Source organism: Equus asinus, chromosome 11 (assembly GCF_041296235.1).
Source record: "Equus asinus isolate D_3611 breed Donkey chromosome 11, EquAss-T2T_v2, whole genome shotgun sequence".
NCBI lineage: Eukaryota > Metazoa > Chordata > Mammalia > Perissodactyla > Equidae > Equus > Equus asinus.
Window position 1 is genome coordinate 2,603,068 of NC_091800.1, and position 26,397 is coordinate 2,629,464.

At 34.7% G+C, this 26,397-nt stretch overlaps 1 protein-coding gene across 2 annotated transcripts in view; it reads left to right on the plus strand.

Annotated features, from left to right (window-relative positions):
- The window catches only part of RNF17 (ring finger protein 17), a 154,370-nt gene that overhangs the window by 50,665 nt on the left and 77,308 nt on the right, over positions 1–26,397 (plus strand). For both annotated transcript variants that reach the window (XM_070520312.1, XM_070520313.1), the window contains exons 10-19: positions 1,315–1,616; positions 3,847–4,005; positions 6,237–6,426; positions 7,228–7,396; positions 8,714–8,904; positions 9,814–9,955; positions 19,191–19,344; positions 21,707–21,822; positions 23,018–23,138; positions 25,856–25,976. In XM_070520312.1, coding sequence (XP_070376413.1) covers positions 1,315–1,616; positions 3,847–4,005; positions 6,237–6,426; positions 7,228–7,396; positions 8,714–8,904; positions 9,814–9,955; positions 19,191–19,344; positions 21,707–21,822; positions 23,018–23,138; positions 25,856–25,976 — 1,665 coding nt within the window. The remainder of the gene's footprint in view (positions 1–1,314; positions 1,617–3,846; positions 4,006–6,236; positions 6,427–7,227; positions 7,397–8,713; positions 8,905–9,813; positions 9,956–19,190; positions 19,345–21,706; positions 21,823–23,017; positions 23,139–25,855; positions 25,977–26,397) is intronic.

Consider the following 26,397-nt stretch of genomic DNA (forward strand, 5'->3'; position numbering starts at 1 on the left):
ACATTTACCTAAGAGTAGTCTGAAATTTTTTCCTAGTTTTTAGGGTACGTTTCCCTGTAACCTGCCTCTGCTGATTACAGTTGGTAATTAAACAATGTGTTTGCCCAGTGAGAGCAGGTTTTGCTGTAGGTCAAGGACAGTACCCTGGAAAAATAGTAAATATTAAGACAGGGAAAGGGTAATCTACGAAAAAACAAAACTGAGAAGGAGCAGGCAGAGATTGAAAAACAGACAGAAGAGAGTGGTGTTCTAGAGGCCAAAGGAAAGGTTTATGAGACTAGGGTCGGTTGATGGTGTTAAATGTCTCAGTAAGGTCAGATAAGAGTTAGTATAAAAAGAAATATTTAGATTGCAACATTGTGGGCGTATATGTATCCTGAGAGGTGTTTGGACCTTTGTTAATGTGTATTAGTTTTAGTTGAGTTAAATGCATACTCTCTCTTGGAAGAGACACATATGAGGTGTCATTACTGAATTCAGTTGGCTTTGTTGGTTCTTATTTCTAAAATGGCTTCTTAACTGATGATCTGTGAAGAAGCTAAATCCATCACGAGTTAACTAAAATACAAGTTTTTTGAGGCTTAATGTCATTTCTTTGATAGAATTTCTATACTTGTAGATTTGATAGCCTAAATCCGTGTGGATATGTGAAGAAGACATAAAAATGTGGAGTAAAGTGAATACATAATCAACTGTGGGTTAGTGACTATTGAGTGCTCATACCCAGAGGATTCGAACTAAGGGTGATTTTTAGCCTAGCCAGAGGTTTCTGGTGATTTGTTCAGGATTGCAGCCTTTGCTGCTTCCTGCACTTCTTTTTTAAGCAAGTGAATTAAAGGAAGCAATGATCTTAACATAATTTAAAATTAAACACCTAAGCCAAATCAAAATGACTTCTTTTGAAAACCTATATCATCTGTCCTTTTAAGGTCAGATCATTGTGACATGGCTGTATCAAGTTCTTTCTTCAGTTTCTCATTGATTATACCTCTTCTTGACTTTTTAAAACCCTTGGGCTTGCTTTGGGCTGGGAATAAGCAAAAGTTTCTTTTTGGGTAATGGAAACGTTCTAAAATTAGATTATGGTGATGGTTGCATAACTCTGTAAATTTAGTAAAAATTTTTGAATTTTATGTTGTGTAAATTATACATCAATAAAGCTGTTTAAAAAGTAGCCCTGGGGCACCTATACAACTTTAACCCTTTGTATGTATCACAGTATTAACTGTCATCTGGAAGGAAATGGCTTGAAAGTGGATACAAAACATTTATGAAATGATATAAGTAGCCATGTGCCTCTGTATTTTTAAGCAGGTGTGATCCCCAAGAAAATGAAATTGGACAGAATGGTCAAAAGAAATATAAAAAGGAACTTTTTTGTCGTGATTCATACCCATCACTAGAAAGGAAAAAGGTTGACATGGCTGTCCTAACTAATGAAGCCTCACCAGCTCCTTTGCAACGGAAAACCAACAGTGTGCGTTTAGAAGCCAAAGACATCCAGCCACAGAAAGAGGTGGTTGCAACAATGTCCTCTAAAACCATTGCTGCTCTCCCTCAGATGGGATCTAGCCCTGATGTGATAATTGAAGAAATTATTGAAGAAAACCTGGAAAGTGAGTGAAAAACAAAAGCATGGGAACAATATATCATATCTATAGTTAGAAACAAAATCAGTGCTTTTTTGTCTCTATACGTTACAGAAGCACGTTGCTATTATCTTACACCTCATTATGAGTTAACACCTGTTGATTCCATGCTCCCACTTTTACATTTTCCAAAGTTAGGATAATTTTTATTTTTAATGCAATGATACAGCTAAACTCTGACATGTAAATTTAACATTTGGTTTAATGGGAATATTTGACTTTTTAGTGTTCTATGTATAAACCTTGTATAAAAGATGAAAATATAAATAAATGAGAGAGATTTGTAGGAGCAGTCTGATGACTTTGTCCTTAAATTTAAGAACAGCTTCTCTTAAAACTTTGTTCTGAGATATAATTTGTCATAAAATGAACTATTGTGAGTATAATAGCATCTGTTTTGTAACATTTAAACGTATTGTAACTGTTGGATTAGGCTTCCAGTGTTGATGTTCTCTCCATTAACGTGAGAGACACTACTGTGTGTGGTTATACGGGACCCTTTGCAAGATCCACTTTGGTCCCCCCCATCCCATCTGTTTCGTTGGTTGACTCTCCAGAATGACATTTCGAATACAAAAAAAGAACATGCCTTTTTCTCTCATTTCCACTGTATTATTATCACTGATATCTTACTGAGTTAAGAAACCTATCGTGACTTTACCTACTAATACAAGAGGTCTTGCCATTCCAATATTTTGCCTGTTCAAGTAGGGGTTTTTAAACAACAGTGTGCCATTGTCAACTTAATAAAATTAGTACAATTGCCTTTATTTCCTATTTTGATGAAGCTTGCGTCACAGATTATCTTGTGGAGACACCTAAATATCCAAAAAAGCCTCTTCAGAAAAAATCATCTGTTCCTTTTGGATCAAAAGCAGGTACTTTAACAACTCAAAACTTGATATAGTAGAGTTTGCTATATGTATGGCAGCTTGTGTAGTGTGAAGCAGTAAGTAAAATGAATTTTACTGATAAGTAGAACTTATTCCTTTTTAATGTTAAAAATTTTGGCTTATTGGTGAAAATATTTCTGAAATTTATAACAGTTCTCTCAACTGTCTCCCCAGTTACACATACTTATCTTTTTACCCCATCCTCAATATGAGCATTATTCTTTGTGATCTATTTTGAATAGTTAAAATGATTCATTTGTTCAATTTTTATTTATCTATACTTGGAGATCTCCAATTCCACTCCTCTTAGTCTTTGTTTTCTTTTTTGTGGGGTTTTTTTTGCTGAGGAAGATTGGCCCTGAACTAACATCTGTGCCAGTCTTCCTCTATTTTGTATGTGGGTCACTGCCACAGTATGGCCACCGACAAGTGGTGTAGGTCCACACTCAGGAACCAAACCTGGGCCGCCGAAGTGGAGCATGCTGAACTTAACCACTAGGCCATGGGGCTGGCCCGCCTCCTAGTCTTTGTGTTTTAAACATTTTTATTAGATAAAACACCTACATTGTTCAAAATTAAATATATATATTAAAATACCCTGTGAAACTTTTCCCCTAAGCTGTTCCATCCATTCTCTCCCACCCTTCCAGAGTTTCCTTATGCATATGCAAACAAATACACCTGTATTATTTTTCTAACTCTTATTTTGTTGTTTTTTTGCACAAAACATAGCAAACCATACATGCTGTTCTGTTCTTTTAATTCCTTTCTTAACATTATATTCTGGGGATCTTTTCATATCAATAGAAACCCTTGGCTTATTTACTATTATATACAAAATATTTCTCACTGTCTTATACTCTACCCCACCCCTCCCTCCACCAAAACACACACATCTTCCCCTAAATGCTGCTTGATATGTTGGCTTTGCCCAGACATATTTTCACACCTCTCTAACCTGATAAGGGGATTTGGGTGTTGTTGTAATACAGTAGAGTTGTAGCATATACTCTGACTTTAGGACCTAACTACCGCATGAATTGCAGTATTACTTATTTAACATATTTTGCAAGTAAAATAAGATATTTGCAGTTCAGGTTGCTAAAGAAATCATTGTTGAAAGTGGGATCTATTTGTTTTATCCAGTCTAGTTATTGTTTGGGGTTTGGACTCTTGTGGGGCCTAAGTATTCTAGAGTTTGCATGCCATGAGACACTTACTTACTCTTTTAGAGGATATTGCATTCAGTTTCTGTGAATTCTTTTCTAACTTATGGTTTATGTGGTTGAAATATTCTTATCCAGGCTCTCCAGAGCTGGTTTTTGTAAGCCATGTAATACATCCTTGCCACTTCTACATTCGGAAGTATTCACAAATAAAAGATGCAACAGTACTGGAAAAGGAGGTGAATCAGTTTTGCAGTAAGAGTTTACAGCTTGATCCTTCCGACATTTTGGAGCTAGGTAATGAAAGATTACTCCAAGTTAAAATATGAAGTCTATTTAAATATTGTAATATTTGGCCAAACCATACAGACTTTTTATATTACATATTTGTAAACCAAGCATAAAAGTTTTGGAATTATTCAACATAAGTTAAATTTTATTTAGTTAACTTGGCTAAACATTAAAATTGGTCACTGAGTGAGATATACACAAAAGCTGCATTGTGGAGTAAGACGAGTTATTATTTAAATTACAAGACCTGTGACAGGTTATGTAGTTTGCCCCCTAGTCTCCAGGGGAAAGTGTTCCTCTAAGTTGATTCCTCATAGTGTGATACAGTCCTTGCTGTCCACATGTGAATGTTGAGGATGTCATTGCACACTTAACTGAGATGCAGGAGGACGGTGGCATCCGTTTACTAGGGCCACATGGAGGGTAATCAGTAAACTTAATCAGTCCATCTTAATTCTAAGAGTATGTGTAATTTGCCATAATTTAGGCTTTCATTACAAATATTTTCTTTATAACACTGTTGACTAAATTTGATTATACTGTGTAATAAGATGAAGCTATGATTTGTTTGATTTATAGAGCATTTTTCTCATTCTGTTAATAGCAATCAATGCCGACATATAACTAATACCAAAAAGTATCATCTGTTTAGCCTTATGTAGTAGTTCTTTAAAAGTGTGATTAACTCTCAGCTCATCTGTATAGCTTTTCAGAATATCAGAAGACTAGGACATCGTGTACTTCTGAAAATGAATAATAATTTTAAAAGTTAAAAAATAATGTTTAAATTATGAGTATCTAGGAGGAGAGAAAGATAATATTAAGCTTAATTTTTGTGGCTGCAAATAATTCTTCAAAATTTAATACCTAGAAGAGCTCAGTTTAGATTCAGAAAATGTTCTGAGAAAACCAAAACGTCATCCTTTGTTTTAAGTTGTCAAAGATAATTATTATTTCAAGGTAAATATACCTGATTTAAATACTCATTTTTATTTTGAGAAATTAGTGATAAGGGAAGAAAAGTGATATGATACTTGAGCAGAGTATCCTCTTGTTCCCTTTTCCTACCTGTGTTCTTCATTATAAAGAACAACAAATGGCTTCAACAAGCTTTTCTCTTATCAGTGCAAAACAGAATGGTTTAAAAGCATCTAGTTTAAGAATATTGGTTATGTGGTATATCAGCGTAAGAGAAGGGTTGATGACAGTCTGAAGGCCAAACAAATGTTTGATAGAACTTAAAATTAAAAGGCTGCCCTGATGTACCTCTCAGCTATCCTGTTTTTATTAGCGTATACAGAGGTGATTATACTGTATCCCTCTGTGTATAATCAGTGATCAAGTCTTGCCAAATCTATCTCGGATGCGTGGCTGGGTTGTTAAGAGGGTTGGCTCTTAAGACTACCTGGATTCTTCTGCTACCTCTTCTAAGTAGCCATATGGCCCAGGCTAGATTTTCATCCTCTTTGCCTAGCACCTATGTGATGGAAGCACCATCACTGTAGGGTTGTTATGGGGAGTAGGTGAATTCAAACATAAAAGTCTGAGAACATTGCCAAGTTTATAGTAGGCATTCAAATTCAGGCCTCTTTCTTCCTTAATCTTTTTTCCTGGTTATTAATTTGTAATTCATCTGATCCTTCCATATCATCTTCCTCTGCAGCTGGGTCCTTGGTTCATCTTCCCCTTCTCTGAACTCCACTGTGTATTAATTTCTTAATTTTGGCATTTCACATTCTGCCTTTCATTGTTCGTTTACTCTCACTCCCATTACCAAGAGAAGGTAATTGTTTCTTTTATGCCAAAGTATTTTACAAATTTCACTGTATGTATATCTGTACGTGTGTATGTGTACGTGCACCAGGATAGAAGGTCTTTATTGTTCTAAGTACAGTGTGTTATAGTCATTTATTTGCCTGTCTCTTTTCCTTTTTTGAGATTTTTGACGGCAGGACGGTCTCATTCATCTTTATTATAGTTCATAAAACATAGATTCGCGATGAGTAACTTAAGTATTCTTTGTTTTCACCTCCCCATGTAGCTCGTAAGTTTCTGTATGACAGAAACTATCATAATATATTATCTTTATCCTTCTCGTAGCACTTGACACAGTACTATACCATCAGTAAATAAATGAATTAAGACTTCTTAGCATGGAACTAATGTATGTGTTCATAAATTAGAGCTTATTAGGAATTTTTCTCCATAAATATTAATGATTTGTCTCCCTCATTTAGGTGCAAGGATATTTGTCAACAGTGTTGAAAATGGAATGTGGTGTCGAGGAACTATCACTGAATTAATTCCAATAGAAAGTGAAAATATTAGAAAACTTTGTAGTCCAACCAAATTCTCAGTCCGTGAAGTTGCACTAATACAAATATTCATGGTAGATTTTGGAAATTCTGAAGTTCTAATTGTTGCAGGGTATGATATTTTATAGTTATTTTCTGTTCCTGGTCTGCTTAGAAACATTTGTGATTTGAGGGGAATAGTAAAGAATAAAGGAAATTGGGAAGGAGTAGAGAGGAGTAATTTGTCATTCTTCACTTCCAAGGCATACACTTTTTATTTTGCTTTATAATTTGTCTAATTGTTAAATTAGTAAAGTATTATCATTTATCAGTGTTACTAGATGGGGAGCCTGAACAAGGAGCTTTTTGATGTATCCAAACTTAAGTGCCTTCTGTGTTACTTCAAAGCAGGGAATGATAGCTCAAAGTGCAAAAATCGTTCTTTTAAGTAAAGTGTTACAGTTAGCTGCAGGGTGTTGAGTAAAAGATTTTTATAGTTTATTAAAGTGGCGTAGCATCTAACTCACTCAGGGTATTCACAATATTTCCCTCAGTCTTCTGGGAAAATAAAACTGCAAATATTTCTGTAGTAAGGACCAGTATTAACTATAGTATGGTCACTGTATTTAATGGTCATAGCTTATATAAGTAAATAAATTTTTATTTGGGGTGTCATTATGCCCTTTAATTTTAAACTGAATTGGTATATGAAAGACAATTCAGATAAAGGCAGTTGACATTTAATTTTATAGGTAGAAACAATGTACTTATAAAAGCTAGATTAAATCTATTTCATAAGATAGTATGAATTAGAATATAACTTTCTAGAAGATTTAACTTGAGAGTACTTTCAGAAATTCATACCTTTTATGGGGAAAAGCAAGTTTGGGTTTAAAGCAGCATTTTCAATAAACATTACTTGAATTCCTCCTAGAGTTGGTGATACCCATGTGAGAGCAGAACACATTGCTGAGCAGCATATAGTACTAAATGACTTATGTCTGGTTCTGAGGAAATCTGAACCGTATGTTGAAGAGCTGCTGAAAGACATCCAGCCATTAGCACAGCCATGCTCATTGAAAGACATTGTTCCACAGACTTCAGTAAGTGAGACTCTTCTTTGGGGGCTAAATATTCCAATTTTAGCTATGTGTTGCAGATCAGATTGCTGAGTATAGGTTCAAGGAACCAGTTCTCTTGGTAAGTGTATTTTGCATAATAAACTATTGGTGCCAATAAAAAAGGAAATGAACTTTACTTTCAACAATTGGAAACATTCATAATGGGAAATTAAGTTGAATAAGCATATATGCACATAACGATGGGTGAAATATCCAAGTAAACCACTAAATTTTGGAGTCAAATAGGGAGAGAAAAATAAACTTAAAATATGGTGTGGCCTGTGTTTCTATACATTTCTTCAGTATTTCCATGGTACTTTGTTCATTGTTTATTGCCCATATTGCATTCTACTTTGTATTATTTATGAATATCATTCCCCAGCAAGTTCAAGAGCTCCTAGGAGACAAGAATTGTATGTAAGAATATATGTTAAGCAGTTATATTATCATAAAGTCTGTGAAAGCAGGAGTCAGTGTCTTTGCTTATCATTGTATTCCCAGCACTTAGCACATCACCTAGCACATAGTAGGCATTCAACAAATATTTGAAAGAATGAATAAGTGAATGAAAAAGTGAAAGGAAACACATTAAAATATTGGCACTGGTATTTTCCTCAAAATGGTGAAGCTGGTTTTTTAAATTTTGTCTTTTATACTTTTTTTGCATTTTCTATTCTGAGTAGGCTTTGCTTTTATATTCATAAAATCTTTATAAAGATGTTTTATTATTTTTTGTTTTTAAGGAATGTATAATTTTGACCCTTGAAATTTACTTTGGGTATGGGTACTTAAAGGTTCAAAGATGAACTTAAAAAATTTTTTTCAATGGGTAAATATTTTTCTTTGTTGTTTAAGCATATACCTCGTATATTACTAGTAATAGAAACTAAGTTAACTGATGATAATAAATATCTTGATTGTATTACATGACTTCCATTATGCTTTCAAAATGACCTTTGAATTTTCAAGTGGAAAATTCATATATAATACTTATTTTGTTTTAAAATCTTTATTTATAATCTCATATTAATATTCAGAAGCAAAACTAAATCCTAAAGTACAGCAGCTTATGGCCCCCTTGAGACTGTGTTTATACAATCAAAGTATGATCCATACATTGTGCATATGTAAAGACTGTCCTTGGGTATGTGGTCCCCCCTGCTTCTAATATCTATGTTTGGTGCAGTGCCTTTGCTCAAATTTGCAGCCTTTGGTTGATTTTAAAGCTAAATCTAGAGCATTGTACCATTAGAGCTAAATATAGTTACTAAGTACATTGGAATTTTACTTCTTCCACAGAATGAAGGCTGGGGAGAAGAAGCTAAAGTAGAGTTTTTGAAAATGGTAAATAACAAGGCTGTTTTAATGAAAGTGTTCAGAGAAGAAGATGGCGTGCTTATTGTAGATCTGCAGAAACCACCAACAAATAAAATAAGCAGTGACATGCCTGTGTCTCTTAGAGATGCTTTAGTTTTTATGGAACTGGCAAGGTTGGTAACTACTAGAACTTAAATACTTTTTGAAATTATAGCTATAAATTGGGATAGCAGATTTTACCTTTAAAAACTACGGGCCCTAAAGTGAATGTCAGTGTATTGTAAGAGGTTAAAAATGCTGCTATCAGAGAGTTTTCTAGGTACGGTTGTCTGTGAAAACTGCATTCAGGTCATTTGATTTAAGGAAATAGAGAAATTAGCTCAAAATAGAAACTATTTGTAGATACTGAACATTTTTAGATTCTAGATAACTTCATAAGCAGTTCCACTAGGATTTCAAGAATTATAGTTTAACAGTTCCTGACTTAAATTTTCTAACCTTTGGAATAAATTCATGATCACCACTGTGTATTTCATGTATGAATCTAGAATAGCTGCTTAAAGTTTCTTTCCTCGCTCGTCTCTGGTGAGCGAAGTAAGATGACTAAGGAACCATAGAGATAGTGAAGGATACTAACATTCTGTTTTGAGGATTACATGACTCTAGAAGTGACCCAACTAGGTTCCATTCTGGATAAATAAAAGTAGGGTCTTGGAGCTGCAACGAGCCACAGAGACCCCTCAGCTGGCCTTACTGAGTGCTCTTCTAGACTGTGATTATTAATTCAACCAAAAGAGTAAGAACTCTGAATCTGAGCAGGACATACAGGTCCAGCTTGAAAATGTCCTAACACCGATTTGAAGGTTAATTATTGAGTTTTGAGACTTGATGTCTTATTTAACCTGGTTTGATAATTAGAGGCAATACCAAGAAATGTTACAAGTTTGAAGAGAGAAATTGGAAGGGAGTACTCTTGGTAGATAAATGTATGTACAAATCCTTTCTTCAGATCAAGTCACTGAGAGAAGAGAGACTTTAGGAAAATGGCTTTTGCTTATGCTTTTAATTATACTTTTAATTAGGTTTAGGTCACAATCACCAAGAAGTCACTCTGAAAAAAATATGACTTTAAACTATCATCCACCAATTTTGCCTAAAGAAAGGACAGATGTTTCAGTTATGGTTTGTCATATAAATAGTCCTACTGATTTCTATCTTCAGTTGGTAAGTACATAGTGTTCCTCTGAGACAAAATATTTTTTCAAATTTTAAGTGGAAATGTATAATAGAAATGAGTGGCCAGTATGAATCTTAGAGCAAACAAACCACTCTCAATCTTCTATAAATTTGTTTCTTAATAACTGCAACTTTTTTTCAGTTGTTTTATTGAGGTCATAATGGTTTATAACATTGTGAAATTTTGAGTGTACATTATTATTTATCAGTTTCTGTATAGACTGCATTGAACTCACAACCAATAGTCTAATTTTTATCCATCACCATATATATATGCCCCTTTACCCCTTTCGCCCATCCCCCAACCCCCTTCCCCTCTGGTAACCATTAATCTGTTCTCTTTATCGATGTGTTTATCTTCCACATATGAGTGAAATCATGTGGTGCTTATCTCTCTCTGTGTGGCTTATTTCATTTAACATAATACCCTCAAAGTTCATCCATGTTGTTGCAAATGGGACGATTTTGTGTTTTGTTATGGCTGAGTAGTGTTCTATTGTGTATATACACCACATCTTCTTTATCCATTCATCAGTTGATGGGCACTTGGCTATTGTGCATAATGCTGCAAGGAACATAGGGGTGCATAATTCTCTTTGAATTGTTGATTTCCAGTTCTTTGGATAAATACCCAGTAGTGGGATAGGTGGGTCATATGATATTTCTGTTTTTAATTTTTTGAGAAATGTCCGTACTGTTTTCCATAGTGGCTTGAATTTTAAACAAGAACTTCATGTGATTCATAGTAAATTGAAGGAACTCTTCGTCATGCAAGTTAGTAAAATATAGAGGGAAAAGACAATGAAGGATACCCAACATATAAGTGTTTCTTGGAACCTTCTGAAATCTACAGACTAGGAAAGCACATAGAGCTGACAAATCAAAATAAAATGATAAAAACCTGTTTCTGATCGTGTATATCTGAGAATGTACTGATTATTACTTGGTAATTTTCTGTATTGAACACCAAAATGGATTTAAAGACATTTTTTCATATTAAATTTTGAATGTATGACTGATGGGTTTGTTCAGGTAGCTACTAACAGTAAGAGTTCATCCTTATTGATCTCTTTGCATCAGTGCTTTTTATGAATTAACTCATTTTAAAGGCCATAATGCTTTGTGAGAATTAACTCATTAATCTTCACGACAATCTGTGAGAAAGATACTGTTATCTTCATTGAGATGTGGAGACTTGTACCAAGGGGATGAAGCAACTTGCTTGAGGCTGCGTGTACCAAAGGGATGAAGCAACTTGCTTGAGGCTACGCAGCTATAAAAGGATTGAGCCAGGATTGAACTGGGTAGTGCAGCATCATTCAGAGCCTGTCATCTGAAGCACTGCACCACACTATGCAGGCTCCCCAGATGAGTTGAAGTCTGCTGTTTGACACTAAGTTAGGCCTTGAATGTATTCTTCTGTTGAATTTTTTTTTTACTGTGTCTTTTATTTAAATTGAGGTAAAACATATATGACATAGAATTTACCATTTTAACCATTAAGTGTACAGTTCACTGCCTTTAAGTACATTCATATAGTTGTACAACCATCACCACTATCCATCTCCAGAACTTTTTCATCATCCTAAACAAAGCTCTGTACCCATTAAACAATAACACCCTCTTTTCCCTCCCACCAGCTTCTGATAACCTCTGTTCTTCTGTCTTTGTTGATGAATTTGACTGCTCTAGGTACCTCCTAAGTAGAAACATGCAACATTTTTCCTTTTGCATCTGCCTTATTTCACTCAGCGTAATATTTACATGTTGTAGCATGTGTCAAAATTTAGTTCGTTTTCATGGTTTTCATGGTATGTATCTACTGCAATTTGTTTATCCATTCATCTCTTAATGGACATTTGGATTGTTTCAGCCTTTCTGCTGTTGTGAATAATGCTGCTGTGAACATGGGTGTGCAAGATTCTGTTTGGGTCTTTGCTTTCAGTTCCTTTGGGTATATACCTAAGATCGGAATTGCTGGATTTTATTTTAATTCTGTTTAGCTTTTCAAAGAACTGTCAAACTGTTTTCCACGGGAGCTACACCATTTTACATTCACATTAACGATGCGTAAGAGTTCTAATTTCTCCAAATCCTCACCAACACTTGTTATTTTCGTTTTTTTAAATAATAGCCATTGTAAGGGTGTGAAGTAGTATCTCATTTGGGTTTGATTTGCATTTCCCCAATGGCTAGTATTGTTGAGCACATCTTTTCATGTGCTTATTGGCCATTTGTATATTTTCTCTGGAGAAATATCTATTTTAGTCCTTTGTCCATTTTTAAACTGGATTGACTATTTGTTGTTGGGTTGTAGGAGTTTTTTATACATTATGGATATTAATTCTTTATCAGATGTATCATTTTCAGATATTTTATCCCATTCTGTGGGTTGCATTTTCACTTTTTTTGATAGCATCTTTTGATCCACAGAAGTTGTTAATTTTATGAAGTCCAATTTATCTTTTTCTCTTTTGTTGCCTGTGCTTTTGGTGTCATAGCCAAGAAATCATTGTCAAATCTAACATCATGAAGGTTTTCCCCTATGTTTTCTTCTAAGAGTTTTATAATTTAGCTCGTACATTTAAATCTTTGATTCAATTTGAGTTAATTTTTGTATATGGTGTAAGAGAAGAGTCCAACTTCATTCTTCCCCATTCGGGTATCCAGTTTTCCCAGTGCCATTTGTTGAAAAGATGGTCTGTTCTCCATTGAATGGTCTTGGCATGTTTGTCAAAATTTAGTTGAACATATATGTGAAGGTTTATTTCTGGGCTCTCTGTTTTATTCCATTGGTCTATCTGTCTTTCCGTATGCCAGTAGCACACTGTTTTGATTGCTGTAATTTTGTAGCAAGTTTTGAAATCAGGGTGTGTGATCCCTCCAACTTTGCTCTTCTTTTTCAAGATTGTTTTGGTAATTTGGGGTCCCTTGAGATTCTATATCACTTTTAGGATGGGTTTTTCTATTCTGTGTGAAACATCATTGGGATTTTGATAGTGATAGCTTTGAATTATAAATTTCTTTGGGTAGTATTGACATCTTAACACTATTAAAGTCTTCCAGTCTGTGAACGTGAAACATCTTTTCATTTTTTTTTTGGTCTTTAATTTCTTTCAGTAGTGCTGTGTAGTGTACAAGTCTGTTGCCTCCTTGGTTAACTTTATTCCTAAGTTTGTTCTTCTTTTTGATTCTATTGAAGAAGGAATTGTTTTTTTGATTTCTTCTCCAGATTGCTCATTACTGCTGTGTAGAAATAAATTATTTTTATGTCTTGATTTTGTGTCCTGCAACTTTGCTGAATTTACTTATTAGTTTTAACAAGTTTGTGTATGTGTGTGTAGAATCTTTAGGATTTTCTGCATATAAAATCATGTCATCTGCAGATAGAGATCATTTTACTACTTTTTTTCCAAGTGGAATGCCTTTTGTCTCTTTTTCTTGCCTGTCAGCTCTGGCTATGAGTTCCAATATTGTGTTGAATACAACTGGAAGAAGCAGGCATCCTCATCTTGTTCTGTCTGGGGGGAAGAGCATTTGTCTTTTACCATTGAATATAGTGTTATCTGAGTTTTTCACATATGGCTTTTATCATGTTGAGGAAATTTCCCTCATTTCCTAGTTTATTGAGTGTTTTTTATCATGAAAAGGTGTTCAGTTTTGTCAAATACTTTTTCCACATCAATTGAGATGATCATAGTTTTTATTTTTCCTTCACTCTGTTAATGTGGTATATTGAATTAATTTTTTTTTGTATTTTGAACCATTATTGCATTCCAGGAATAATTGCCCCCTAGATTATGATATATAATCCTTTTAATATGCTGCTGAATTTGGTTTGTTAGTATTATGTTGAAGATTTTTGCATCAGTGTTCATAAGGGATATTGGTCTGTAGGTTTCTTTTCTTACAGTGTCTTCACATATGGCTTTCATATCAGATAATGTTGGCCTCTTAGAATGAGCTAGGATGAGTTTCTCCCTCTTCAGTTTTTTGGAAGAGATCAAGAAGGATTGGTGTTAATTCTTTAAATGTGTCATAGAATTCATCAGTGAAGCCATCTGGTCCAAGGTTTTTCTTTATTGGGAGGTTTTGATTACTGATTCAATCTCCTTACTAGGTATAAATCTGCTCAGATTTTCTATTTCTTCATGATTTAGTCTTGGTAGGTTTGTGTTTCTAGTCATGGTAGACTCTTATAATTGTTTTTATTTCTTAAAATTGAAAGTAATGTGTCTACTTTCTTTCTGATTTTAGTAGTATGAGTCTTCTCTCTCTTTTCTTGGTAAATCTGGTCAAAGTTTTATCAGTTTTGTTGATCTTTTCAAAAACCAACTTTTGGTTTTGTTGATTTTTCCTGTTGTTTCTCTATTCTCTATTTTGTTTATATCAATGCTCTAATCTTTATTTTCTTCCTTCTGTTTATTTTTTTCCTTCTTTGCTGTTTTATAGTTAGGTTGGTTGTGATCTTTTTTTTTACTGTATGCATTTACAATATAAAGTTCCCTCTTGCTGCTTTTGCTGCATCTCAAGGTTTGGTATGCCATGTTTTCTTTTTTTTTTTTTTGTCTCAAGGTATTTTCTGATTTCTCCTGTGATTTCTTTTTTGACTCTTTGGTTATTTAAGAGTATGTTGTTTAACTTCCACATATTTGTGAATTTTCCAGGGTTTTTTTCCTGTTAATTTCTGGTTTCATTCCATTGTGATCGGGAAAGATACTTTGTATGATTTCACTGTTTAAAATTGGTTAAGACTTGTTTTGTGGCCTAACATATGGTCTATCCTGAGAATGTTCCATGTGCACTTGAGAAAAAATGAGTATCCTGCTGTTGTCTGGAGTGTCTGTGTGTGTTTGTTATGTCTAACTGGTTTATAGTGTTGTTCAAGTAATCTATTTCCTTCTTGATATTCTTTGTAGTTTTATCTATTATTGAAAATGGAGCATTGGATTCTCCTACTGTTATTGTAGAACTGTCTTTCTTCAGTTCTGGCATTGTTTGTGTCATATATTTTGGGGCTCTGATGTTTAGTGCATATGTATTTATGATTGTTATATTCTTATTGGTGAATTGACCTTTTATCAATATATAATATCATTCCTTGTCTCTTGTAATATTATATGACTTAAAGTCTATTTTGTTTGACAATAGCACAGCCACCTCAGCTCTCTTATGGTTACTTCTTGCATGGAATACCTTTTCCATCCTTTCTCTTTCAACCTGTGTATGTCTTTAGATCTAAAGTGAGTATCTTGTAGACAGAAAATAGTTGGGTCCTTTTTTAGAAATCTGTTTGCTAATCTTTGCCTTTTAATTGGAGAGTTTAATCCACTTAAAGTAATTACTGATAGGAAGGGCTTCTGCCATTTTGCTATTTGTTTTCTGTATGTCTTATAGCTATTTTGTCTCTCATTTCCTCCATTTCTGCTCTATTTGGTGTTTATTTGATTTTCTGTAATGTCATTTTTTTTCAACTTTTTAAACAGTTGTCATAAAAAACGTAAAATTTGCCATCTTAACCATTTGTAAATGTACAGTTCAGTAGTGCTAACTGTATTCACATTGTGGTGCAATAGATCTCTAGAATTTTTTCGTCTTGCAAAACTGAAACTCTATACCCCTTGAACAACAGCTCTCCGTTTTCCCCTACCCCCAACCACTGACAACCATAATTATATTTTCTTTTTCTTTGAATTTGACTATTTATATAAGTTGATTTATATAGAATTTGGTTTTTTGTGGCCAGTTTATTTCACTTAGCATAATGCCCTCGAGGTTCATCCATGCTGTAGCCTGTAACAGGATTTCCTTCTTTAAGGCTGACTAATACTCCATGGTGTGTACAGACCGCATTTTATTAATCCATTCATCCACTGATGAATATCTGTTTTGCGTCCACCTCTTGGCTATTGTGAATAATGCTACAGTGAACATGGGTATGCAGATAGTACAGTTTCTTGTTTTGATTCCCTTCTTATTTCCTGTTTTTCATGTCTGTAGTTTTTTTTTATCATTACCATAGGGATTACGTATAATATCCTAAAGTTGTAACAGTCTAACATGAATTGATAACTTTAATTGCACAAAACCCTACTCCTGTGCAGCTCCATTCCCCTTTTATATTAACAATCTCACAAATTAATCTTTATATATTGTGTGCTCAATAACATAGATTTATAATATTATAATGCATTTGTCTTTTAAATCTTGTAGAAAATAAAAGTGGAGCTACAAATCAAAATTAAAATTATACTTGCTTTCGTATTTGTCCATGCATTTACCTTAACCACAAATCTTTATATCTTCATGTGTCATACTCTAGCATCTCTTCATTTCCACCCGAAGGACTCCCTTTAGCATTTCTTATAGAGCAGGTCTAGTGCTAGTGAACTCCCTCACCTTTTGTTTATGTGTGAATGCCTTGATTTTGAAGGACAGTTTTGCTGGATCTGTAATTTTTAATTTTTTAGTAAAAACACCAGTCATATTGAATTAGGTCCCACCTAAGACCTTATTTTAGCTTGATAAACTGTAAAATTCTATCTCCAAATAAGATTACATTCTGAGATACTGGGATGTTAGAATTCTAACATTTTTGGGGGGAGGACACAATTCAACCCTTAATAGTCCACCCCCTGCTCTATTAAAAATTCATTTCCTTCCACATGCAAAATACGTTCACCCCATTCCAACATTCCAAAAAGTCTTAATCATTCCAGCATCAACTCTTAAGTCCAAAATCGCGTATAAATATCACCAACTCAGAGTCCCAGATTTCATCATCTAAATTAGGTGTAGGTAAGAATCGAGTATCACTCAAGCTAGGATAAAATTCCTCTCCATCTCTGAATCTGTGAGACCGGACAAGTCCAAAACTTAGCAGGGCAAATTCTATTCGATTCTTATGACTTGAGGATAGTTCTTGTTAGCTGGATGCCCTGTCCTCCAGTCCTACTTGGGTGGTGGTCTTGCCCCCTCAGCCCTAGCAGCAGCCTCACCCTCTGGAACCCAGGAGGAAGCCCTGTCCCTGGAACAGAGGAGGAGACAGCCCTACCTGCACGCCTGTGCCCTTTGAGCCAGTGGTAGCAGTGGTGGACAAGCCAGCCTCTCAGCCACCTTCAGGGTCATTCTTTCTTTTTCTTGGAAGATAACACATGGTCATGAGCACATACCTTTATCAGCTGACTTCCTGCCTGTAGAATCCCAAAAGTCCCACGTCTTCCTTCATTTCTTCTCATCACTGTCCCCTTTACTTCAAGTTTGCGGTGTTTCTGCTGAATTGATTGATTGGAGTCACCAGTCACACACCCATAATGTCTTGAGCAAACAGTATCCAGCCACACCCTTGGTGTTCTCTCCAGAGCACGCTTTCTCATTTTTTGCAATATGGATAGGCTAGGATTTTCTAAATCTTCAAGTTCTGACCTTAATGGTTAACAGTTCCTCCTTCAATTTATGTCTGTCCTCTCACCTTTTATTATCAGCAGCAAGGAGAAACCAGGCTTAGAGATTTCTTCAGCAAAATATTCAAGTTCTACTTACCATCCAACAGAATACAATTCAGCTAAGTTCTCTACCACTTTATACCAAGGATTGCCTTTTCCTCCAGTTTCCAATAACATGTTCCTCATTTCTGAGATATCACCCAAAGTACCTTTAACATTCATATTTCTACCAACAGTCTTTTCAAGGCAATCTGTACTTTTTTATTCAAGCACCTCATAACTCTTTCTCCTCTACCCATTACCCAATTCCAAAGCTACTGCCACCTTTTAGGTATTTTTTTAAAGCAACACTGTACTTTCCAGTACCAAAATCTGTATTCATTTCCTATGGCTGTCATAACATAGTTCCACAAATGGCTTAGACAACGTAAATTTATCGTGTCACAGTTCTGGAGTCTAAAAGTATGAGATCAAGTTGTCAGTAGGGTGGGTTCCTCCTGAGGGATGTGAGCAAGAATCTATTTCATGCCTTTCTCCTAGCTTCTGGTGGTTAGCAGGAAATTTTTGGTGTTCCATGGCTTCCACCTCACCCCAGTCTCTGCCTTCATCTTCCCATGCATTCTCTCGTGTTTGTTTCTGTGCCCAAATCTACCCCTTTTAATAAGAACACCAATCATATTGGATTAAGGCCTGCCATAGCGACCCCATTTTAACTTGATTGTCTCTGTAAAGATATCTCCAAATAAGGTCACTTTAGGAACTATGCTTTAAAGTAAATTTAATAAGAGAAAGCTCTATTTTATTCAATAACACAGTCGTTAAACAACCCCTACTGAAATTATTGACTTAAAGAAGACTTATCAATTCACTTTAAAACCATTAGATAGATGGTTGATAGGAAAACTGGATATTCATATAATGCCAGAATTGCCCTACATGAGTTACCTGGTAGCCACAAGGGGAAAACATGGCTATACAATGGAGAGATCAGAATCATCACTCCAATCCATAGGTGAGTCTTAGCAGATTAATAGTGAGTCAGTAATATTATGTCTTTTGATGTGTTGCAACCTGTGTGTACTATGATGTATTCTAGCCAAAAAGGTTTGGCTTGAAACCATCAAACCTGTAGATATAACTTTCAACTTTTGGGAAATTCAGGGGATACACCCTACTCATTGAAGGAAAAAGGCAAATAACAGCATGAGGGCATAACCATATAAATCCAGAAGATGGAGCATTCTGCAGAAAAATAGCAAACTCTTTTCAACGAGATATCATCATTAAAAACAAAGGAACACTACGCTAGTTAATAAAGCCTTATTAAGATAACCAGATATAATGTGTAGTCTTGGATTGGAAACTGATTTTCGTCAGTTAAGGAAATCTAAATACAATCTAGAAGTACTTAGTGGGAACACTTAACTGAAATAGAAAAGGTGAGAATTTGATAGAAAAATGCAGGTTATCAATTTATACTTATGATATGGTCTCACTTTTTATACAAACAGAAGTTTGGAAAGTATGTGAATAGAAAAAGATCTAGGAGGATATACACTTAAGATATCTGGAAGAGTGTGATTTTAAAAAATTTTATGTCTATATATGCTAACTTTATATACTACTGTAATGAAATATTTTCAGATATACATTACATAATTTGTTTCTGTCTACTTCAAATTCTAACACTTCATAATTTTATGAGCAGTGCCTGTAATACAACATTTAAATTTTAAGTTTCTGTGAAACTACAGTGCTTTAATCCCTTTATTTCTTAGATAGAGAGCCTGGATTTTTTGATTCTATTAAAGACAATCGAGGAATTCTATAAAAGTGAAGATGGGGAAAATCTGGAAATCCTCTGTCCAGTTCAAGATCAAGCCTGTGTAGCTAAATTTGAAGATGGAGTTTGGTACCGAGCGAAAGTCATTGGTAGGAAATTGCATGCTATTTCTATAGGGAAATATAATGCCTAAAACCTGATACCATTTGAGTTCATACACATTAAATCATGGAAGTGACATTATTTGATCTTACTATTTTGCTCTGTCATCTGTCTTGAGAAAACTAGTGGTAATGTTGGGAGATGAATCTCTAGCTCCTTAGATTTTGTTTGATTTGACTAGGACTTAACCATTTTTTTTTTGCTTTGTCTACCTTATTTAAAAAGCTAAATAATGCTTAACAACTTACACACACTCCATTCTTCTCCTAAAAGGCAAATGCTTTTAATTTTTTCATCTATTTCTTTTGTTATTTACCCATGTTATTTCTTCTAAATAATATGTAATACTTTGTTAATTCTTAGATATTATCTATTTTTATTATGTTAGATAACAATTTTAGGTCTTTTATAACTCTTTTCACCCCTCCTTATCCCCCTCATAGTTGTATCTCAATTTTTAGTTAAATCCATATTCTATGTAAATATTTTCACTGCTAAGCCTAAAGTATACTTTGTTTAGTTCTGAGTTAATAATTGCATCAATTTTTCACTTTATTTTCTTTTAATTTATGGCTACATTTTTTGATAGTTTAAAACAATTTTCCACATGATTAGACTTTTCAGATAATGTTAATTGGATTTTTTTTCCTTAACGGTGAAAACATCCTTCTCTCTTCTGCTCCAATTAGACTGCTCTTCCTCTAGGCTTACTACACTTTTGTTATCCTGGGAATTTATTTCACCTGACAATACACTTCATTGTTCTCCTATATTGGATTTCTTGTTTTCGGGATCCCATATGTAGCTCTTTGGTTTACTCCCTTATTTTGGTGGAGTGTCTTTTGATTAAGATGGATCAAAAAGAATAAATGGGAGGTAAATTTTGAGATCTTCCATGTCTCCTGACTCTGCTCTCATACATGATTGATAATTTGGGTAAAAATGTTCTTTAAATTCCATCCTATATCCATTTGTTTATTTTATTTAAAACTGCATCTCCATTCAGAGACTTGAGGAATGCTAAGAATCTAATGGCACTGGTGCGGTTGAGAATGTCCTCCTAGCATGAGGCTTCCAGTAGAAGCAGGGAGAGGCCCCCTCACCTTCTTTCCTTACGCTCACAGTGGCGCATGTCTTCTCAGTTACCACAGATACCCACTACCATAGGGCCTCAGTTGTTTGAAATGTCGTCTTGAGTACCAGTGTTATTCCACCTGCTTCTGCTTTTACCAAGGAGCAGAGAATGCCTGTGCTCTTTCCCATATTGAAATTATGTATACTGTATTAGTCTTTAAATTTGAAAGTGATGGCACCAAGTTTAGTAGCACTGTACCTACGTGTGCTGAGAGAGGCTAAAGTCAACCTTATGTTTTGAGTATTTATAAAAAGGTCAGTTTGTGATAGGTCTTTATTCAAACTTTCATGGGTGTGAACCTTCCACAGGTTTCTTTGGTATCCTCTAAAATATAGAAACTAGATTAACAGGGTCTGCTCTGCTTGTTTTTCCCAATATCCCCCAAAATAAAATTTTTAAAAATATTACAGTTAGATATCATTATATGAATGAATCTTTAGTTTCATTATTAAATCTTTCCTTGTTCGATCACCTGTGTTCACTAACAGTAAACATTTATTAAGTGCTTACTTTGTGCCAGTGCTTTGCAAAGTGTTCTCAAAAAATGTCTTATGAGATTTGATTCTTTTGGTATACCAATTTTACAGATGAAATAATGAGGCTTAGAGAGAAAAAGTAACTTGCTCAGGTTAATATCTTAGAGATATTAATTAGCTTCCTTAGGATCACATGGCGTTTAAGTGACTGAGCTGGGGTCCTAACCCAGTCGGTCTAACTCAAAGTCAAATTCTTAACTTTTAGGCCATAACATTTAGCATTTGCTAGCCATTTATTTTGTTGTCCTGATTTTGATTGTCCTTTGGATACCTTAAAATTGTTAGTTTCTTGGGGCCAGCCTGGTGGTGTCATGTGCTCAGCAACCCAAGGTTCGTGGGTTCGACTCCTGGGTGTGGACCTGCACATTGCTTCTCAAGCCATGCCGTGGTGGCATCCCACATGCAAAATAAAGGAAGATTGGCAACAGGTGTTAGCTCAGGGCCAGTCTTCCTCAGCAAAAAAAATTGTTAGTTTCTTGTTCACCAAGTCTGAACAATTATGCATGATGACTGATTTTTTTGAAGTTCACATAGTAGAAATATTTTTTATAGTCTAAAAAATATTGTTTGTATGTTGAACATAAAAGTATTCCAATCTAGTTGACTATAGATCAATCTGAATTTTGCTAGATAATTCTCTCTTTTCTTTCTAAGTTTCTAATTTTATAATTTTTGAAGGATTGCCTGGACATCGTGAAGTTGAAGTTAAATATGTGGACTTTGGCAATACTGCAAAAGTAACACTTAAAGAAATGCGTAAAATAAAGGATGAATTTCTGAATCCCCCAGAGAAGGTAACCAACTTGTTGTGAATCATAGAGATAGAATATTAGCACCAATATGAAAGTATTTTTAGAATCATTTTACCCTAGAAGTGTTGTCTTAACTACTATTAATGTTTGATACATGGACTATAGAAAAGAGTTGCTATGGTTACTATTTAAGAAATAATGTGTACATATTAGCCAATAAGCATTAATTATAAATACATATGTATATATAGATTTGTGTCTTTTTAAGTACTTACTGGTCTACAGCTTTTAATATGTTACTTTGAAATACCTATATAATGTGGTAAGAGTATGATGTATTATGTGGAAAAAGCTCACTACAGAAGTACTTTTACTGTGATCCTATTTATGTTTAAGTACATATAACATGTGCAAGAGGAGGAAGTCTGGAAGAATAAGTGAAAAAACTTATCCTTCTCTTGGAATCATGCTCCCTGGAGATAAGAATTCACTTATTCTTGTGGTATTTGAATTATTATTAACCAATATTTTTCATTTTAAAAATGGGTAAAATGTTATAGGAAAAACTTTAAAATATTGATGAGCAAAATGAGGGGAAACACTCAATTTATTCAATATTTTTTATATATATAGTTCTAAAATGCAGTGTTTTTCTTCTTTTTTTTTTTTTTTTTGGTGAGGAAGATTCGCTCTGAGCTATCATCTGTTGCCAATCTTCCTCTTTTTTTTGCTTGAGGAAGATTAACCCTGAGCTAACGCCTGTGCCAATCTTCCTCTATTTGTATGTGGGTCTCTGCCTCAGCATGGCTTGATGAGTGGTGTAGGTCCATGCCCAGCATCTCAATCTCTGAACCCGGGCTGCCAAAGCAGAGCACGCTGAACTTAACTGCTACACCACAGGGCTGGCCCCTAATGCATTGTTTTTAACAATTATGGGATTAGACTATATATGGTCTACTTTTCTCATTTAACAATGTATCATAAGTATCTGTAATTCTTTCACTGGATGTTTATTATTCTGGTATCTGAATGTGCAGTAATTCATTCAACCAAATACTCTGTTGATTCCTATTATTTGCATTTATAAAGTACTGTTATAGATCGCTTTGCACATTTGTTTATTTTCTAAATATGTAAATTCAAACAACGTTTAGTTTTGTACGCACATAAAACTTTAATTCTAAAATAACTAGAAATTAAGTTTAGTTTCTTAATGGTGCAATTTTGTTTGACACAGGCTATTAAATGTAAGCTGGCCTATATTGAACCATGTAAAAGGACAATGCAGTGGTCAAAAAAAGCTAAAGAAAAGTTTGAAGAAAAGACTCAAGATAAATTTATGACATGTTCAGTTATTAGTAAGCTGTTTCCATTTTTAATTGTTGCTGTCATCATATGTAATTTTAAATAAGAATAACATGATATAACATTTGCCAGATCTTCTAATAAATGTAATGTGTTATCAGTGAGAATAGTGAGAGAGAACAGTTACTGAGAATTAGGTGCAATGGAATAATGTATTCTGGAGGCTCTAGAGTCTAAAATCAGCACATGAGGCAAAAATCACCATTAAAGATCAAGTCACCCTCAGCATGGCCTCTTGAAAGCCCTAAAATTAGGAATTCGTTTCTCTTATATCTGTTTGCATGTTTGCTAGAGCTCTGTCCCCAATCTTGGAGTGATGGTTGCTAAGGTTTATTTTGCAGGAAAGTGAGGGGAGGTGGGAAATAAGTGGTAAATAGTTTTTGATTTTTTTTTTTCATTTCACTTAAGTGAATTCAACTGTAGGCTCTCAGCATCGTTTGAAAAAAATTACTTTTGGAACAGCTTGGGTCTAAGACACAGGCTGATCACTAGCCCACAATTTTGTAACCAAAAGGTTCTGAAAATGGAAAGTTTAATGCAAAACCTGATCTGAATTAACAGGATATATATATATGTATATAGTCTTTATGTCCTTTACAGTGAATATTCATATATTCCACTTCGGGATAGTAGTGTGGGTTTGTGGGCTGCTGCCTCAGAATCCACTGAGTGTATTATAGAATATGCAGTGTATGTTCTATACAACTTTTCTGAATTTGAAGAATTCTGAAACACGTTTGGTCCCAAGAGATTTGGATAGCGGGATTGGGAATCTGTTACTTATCTGCGATTTTGATGTGTTCCAAAGCTATGACCACATTGTCCATGTTGGTCTTAATGAGTACTAGTGCAGGGTATGCAAGACCATGTTCTCTTAGGGTTGATTTCTGGGACTTTCAAGGAAAATTTTTCCTATATCCATTTTCTCACTTTTATCCTACCATTAAATGAACCCAACCATTATAAGATTATTAGCTTCCTTTACAATGGGGAAATTGAAGCTTGGAGATCAAGTGCTCAAGGTCATGCAATTTAGAAATGATGGAGTACCTGTGATAGTTTATTCACTTTGATGCAAGAAATTGCTTTAAAGAAATAGTTCCATTGAAGAGGAATATGATCATAGAAATTGAATCCTTAGTCTACAGAGTTTCTAAATCTGACTTCTCTGGTATAAACAGTAAATTAAAGGCCTCTTAGACCTTGAGTAACCTCTGCTGATTTTGACCTGGCTTTAACCTAGATAATTCTGCTTCACAATTTCCCATTTGGTATTTTATTCTGTTGGTTTTTAGCTCCTCTTTGAATGTTCCCTCCTGTGGACAACCTATCAAGACCTGATTCTCTGGGTTTCTTTATTAACTCTCCCTTTTCCTTTCTCACTTAATTGTTGTTCCAATAACATCCAAACGCTAGTTGTACCATAGTTATTACCGTAGGTAATTCGATTTTAGGAGTACCAGAAGGCCCTGCCTGACCTGAAATATCTTTCCCCATTAACCTGCCCAACGATGAGATTGAGAGTTTGGGACATTTATAATGAAGTGAACTACCACAAATGAGAGTGGGAGCCTTATTAAAGCAAGGGACATTTACATTTTAATTAGGAGCAGAGCAGGGAAGATGGTAAAGGTACAGAACGCAAGGAAAGTTGGCCCTGTTGGAATAAAGAACTGGATACATGGGAAGTGTGAGATCAAAGAACTAAAGAGGTGGAAATGAGACAGAAAGTAAGGAGATCAAGTTGAGGCTCAGTGTTGCTTAGCCTTTTGTTTCTAGATAATATATCTGGTCGATTGAAAAGTAGTCAGGAATGATTTTTAAGCTCTTGAAAAAAGCTTCCTAATATGTATTCTTATGCCTGGATAATACAAGATGTTACTGCTGGTAATAATTTATCTTTCTGTTTGGAATCATCATTCTGACTAGCAGCCACCAGCTACCATTGTATAGAAGGTATAGGCATAAACTGATCATAGTGTGTAGAAGTGTGTGTTTCCTAAAGAGAGTTCTCTGTCATTTATTCAGATACTTATGGAACAGGTTCTCTGTTCTGTGTACCGTATGTACCATTATGTACAATAGTAAGTAAATAAGCACGAGATGTAAGCTTTACCCTCAGCTAACTCCCAGTTTACTTTAAGAAATAGATACAATAAACAAGTAACCAGTTTCTTTTCTAAAAGAAATTAAAAGTTAGATGATTTGTCCTAAAAACAGAGGGATGGGGAAAAATTCCAGTTAATTAAGGGTTCTAAATTGAATTTTTGTTATTTTAAACTAAAGCTATAGACCTTTGCAAATAATCACTGGCCTGAATTAACTTTCATTCATTTCTTTTGTCCTCTGGAACTTGACTGAATCTGATAAAACAGTTTAAAAACACAACAGAGTGCTTCTTCAGTGAATATATAGCAATTTGTATTTTTCTCAGTCTAACAGCTTTAAATGTTTTCAGTTTATTATAGAACACACAGTAATCTCAAATGAAAATTTTATTAATTTGTGTATGCTGCAGATAATATTGGCAGTTCTTTTATGTCTGCAAAATGCTAATTTTACCCCTTGAGAGAGCCTTTGACATTGTTCAACAAGAAACCTCCTTTGTGTAAAATGAAAGAAATTAAGTTTCCAGGTTTTTAAAATGCTTCATTTAATGTATTTTGCGACATTTATTTCTTTCCCCAAACTAGTGTTAATGGTTTTACAGAAATTCTGGAAGATAATGTGCTGTTGGTTGAGCTTTTCGATTCTCTTGGTGCTCCTGGAATGACTCCTACTAGTATTAGTGACCAGCTAGTCAAAGAGGGCCTAGCATCTTATGAAGTAGGGTAAGTAGACCTGTAAACTTATTTTAGTTCATATGTAGTGCTTTGTTCACAAAAGGGAAACTGACATATCATTTCCTGTTGGGTATCTGCTTAGGTCATAGACTTGGAGGTTTTTCCCTGTTCATGAGTCAGGAAAAATAGAGGGAAAAATAATTGGAGTTGTTAGTCTAATGAAGAGTAGAGCGGCTTTTCCCTCCATCCTGAAGGGACCCTGAAACCTTGAAAATTGCTCCTAGAGACTGACAGCACTTCTTTTCTTTCTTTTGAGGGAGATTAGCCCTGAGCTAACATCCGCTGCCAGTCCTCCTCTTTTTGCTGAGGAAGATTGGCCCTGAGCTAACAGCCGTGCCCATCTTCCTCTGTTTTATGTGTGAAACACCAGCCACAGCATGGCTTGATAAACCGTGTGTAGGTCTGCACC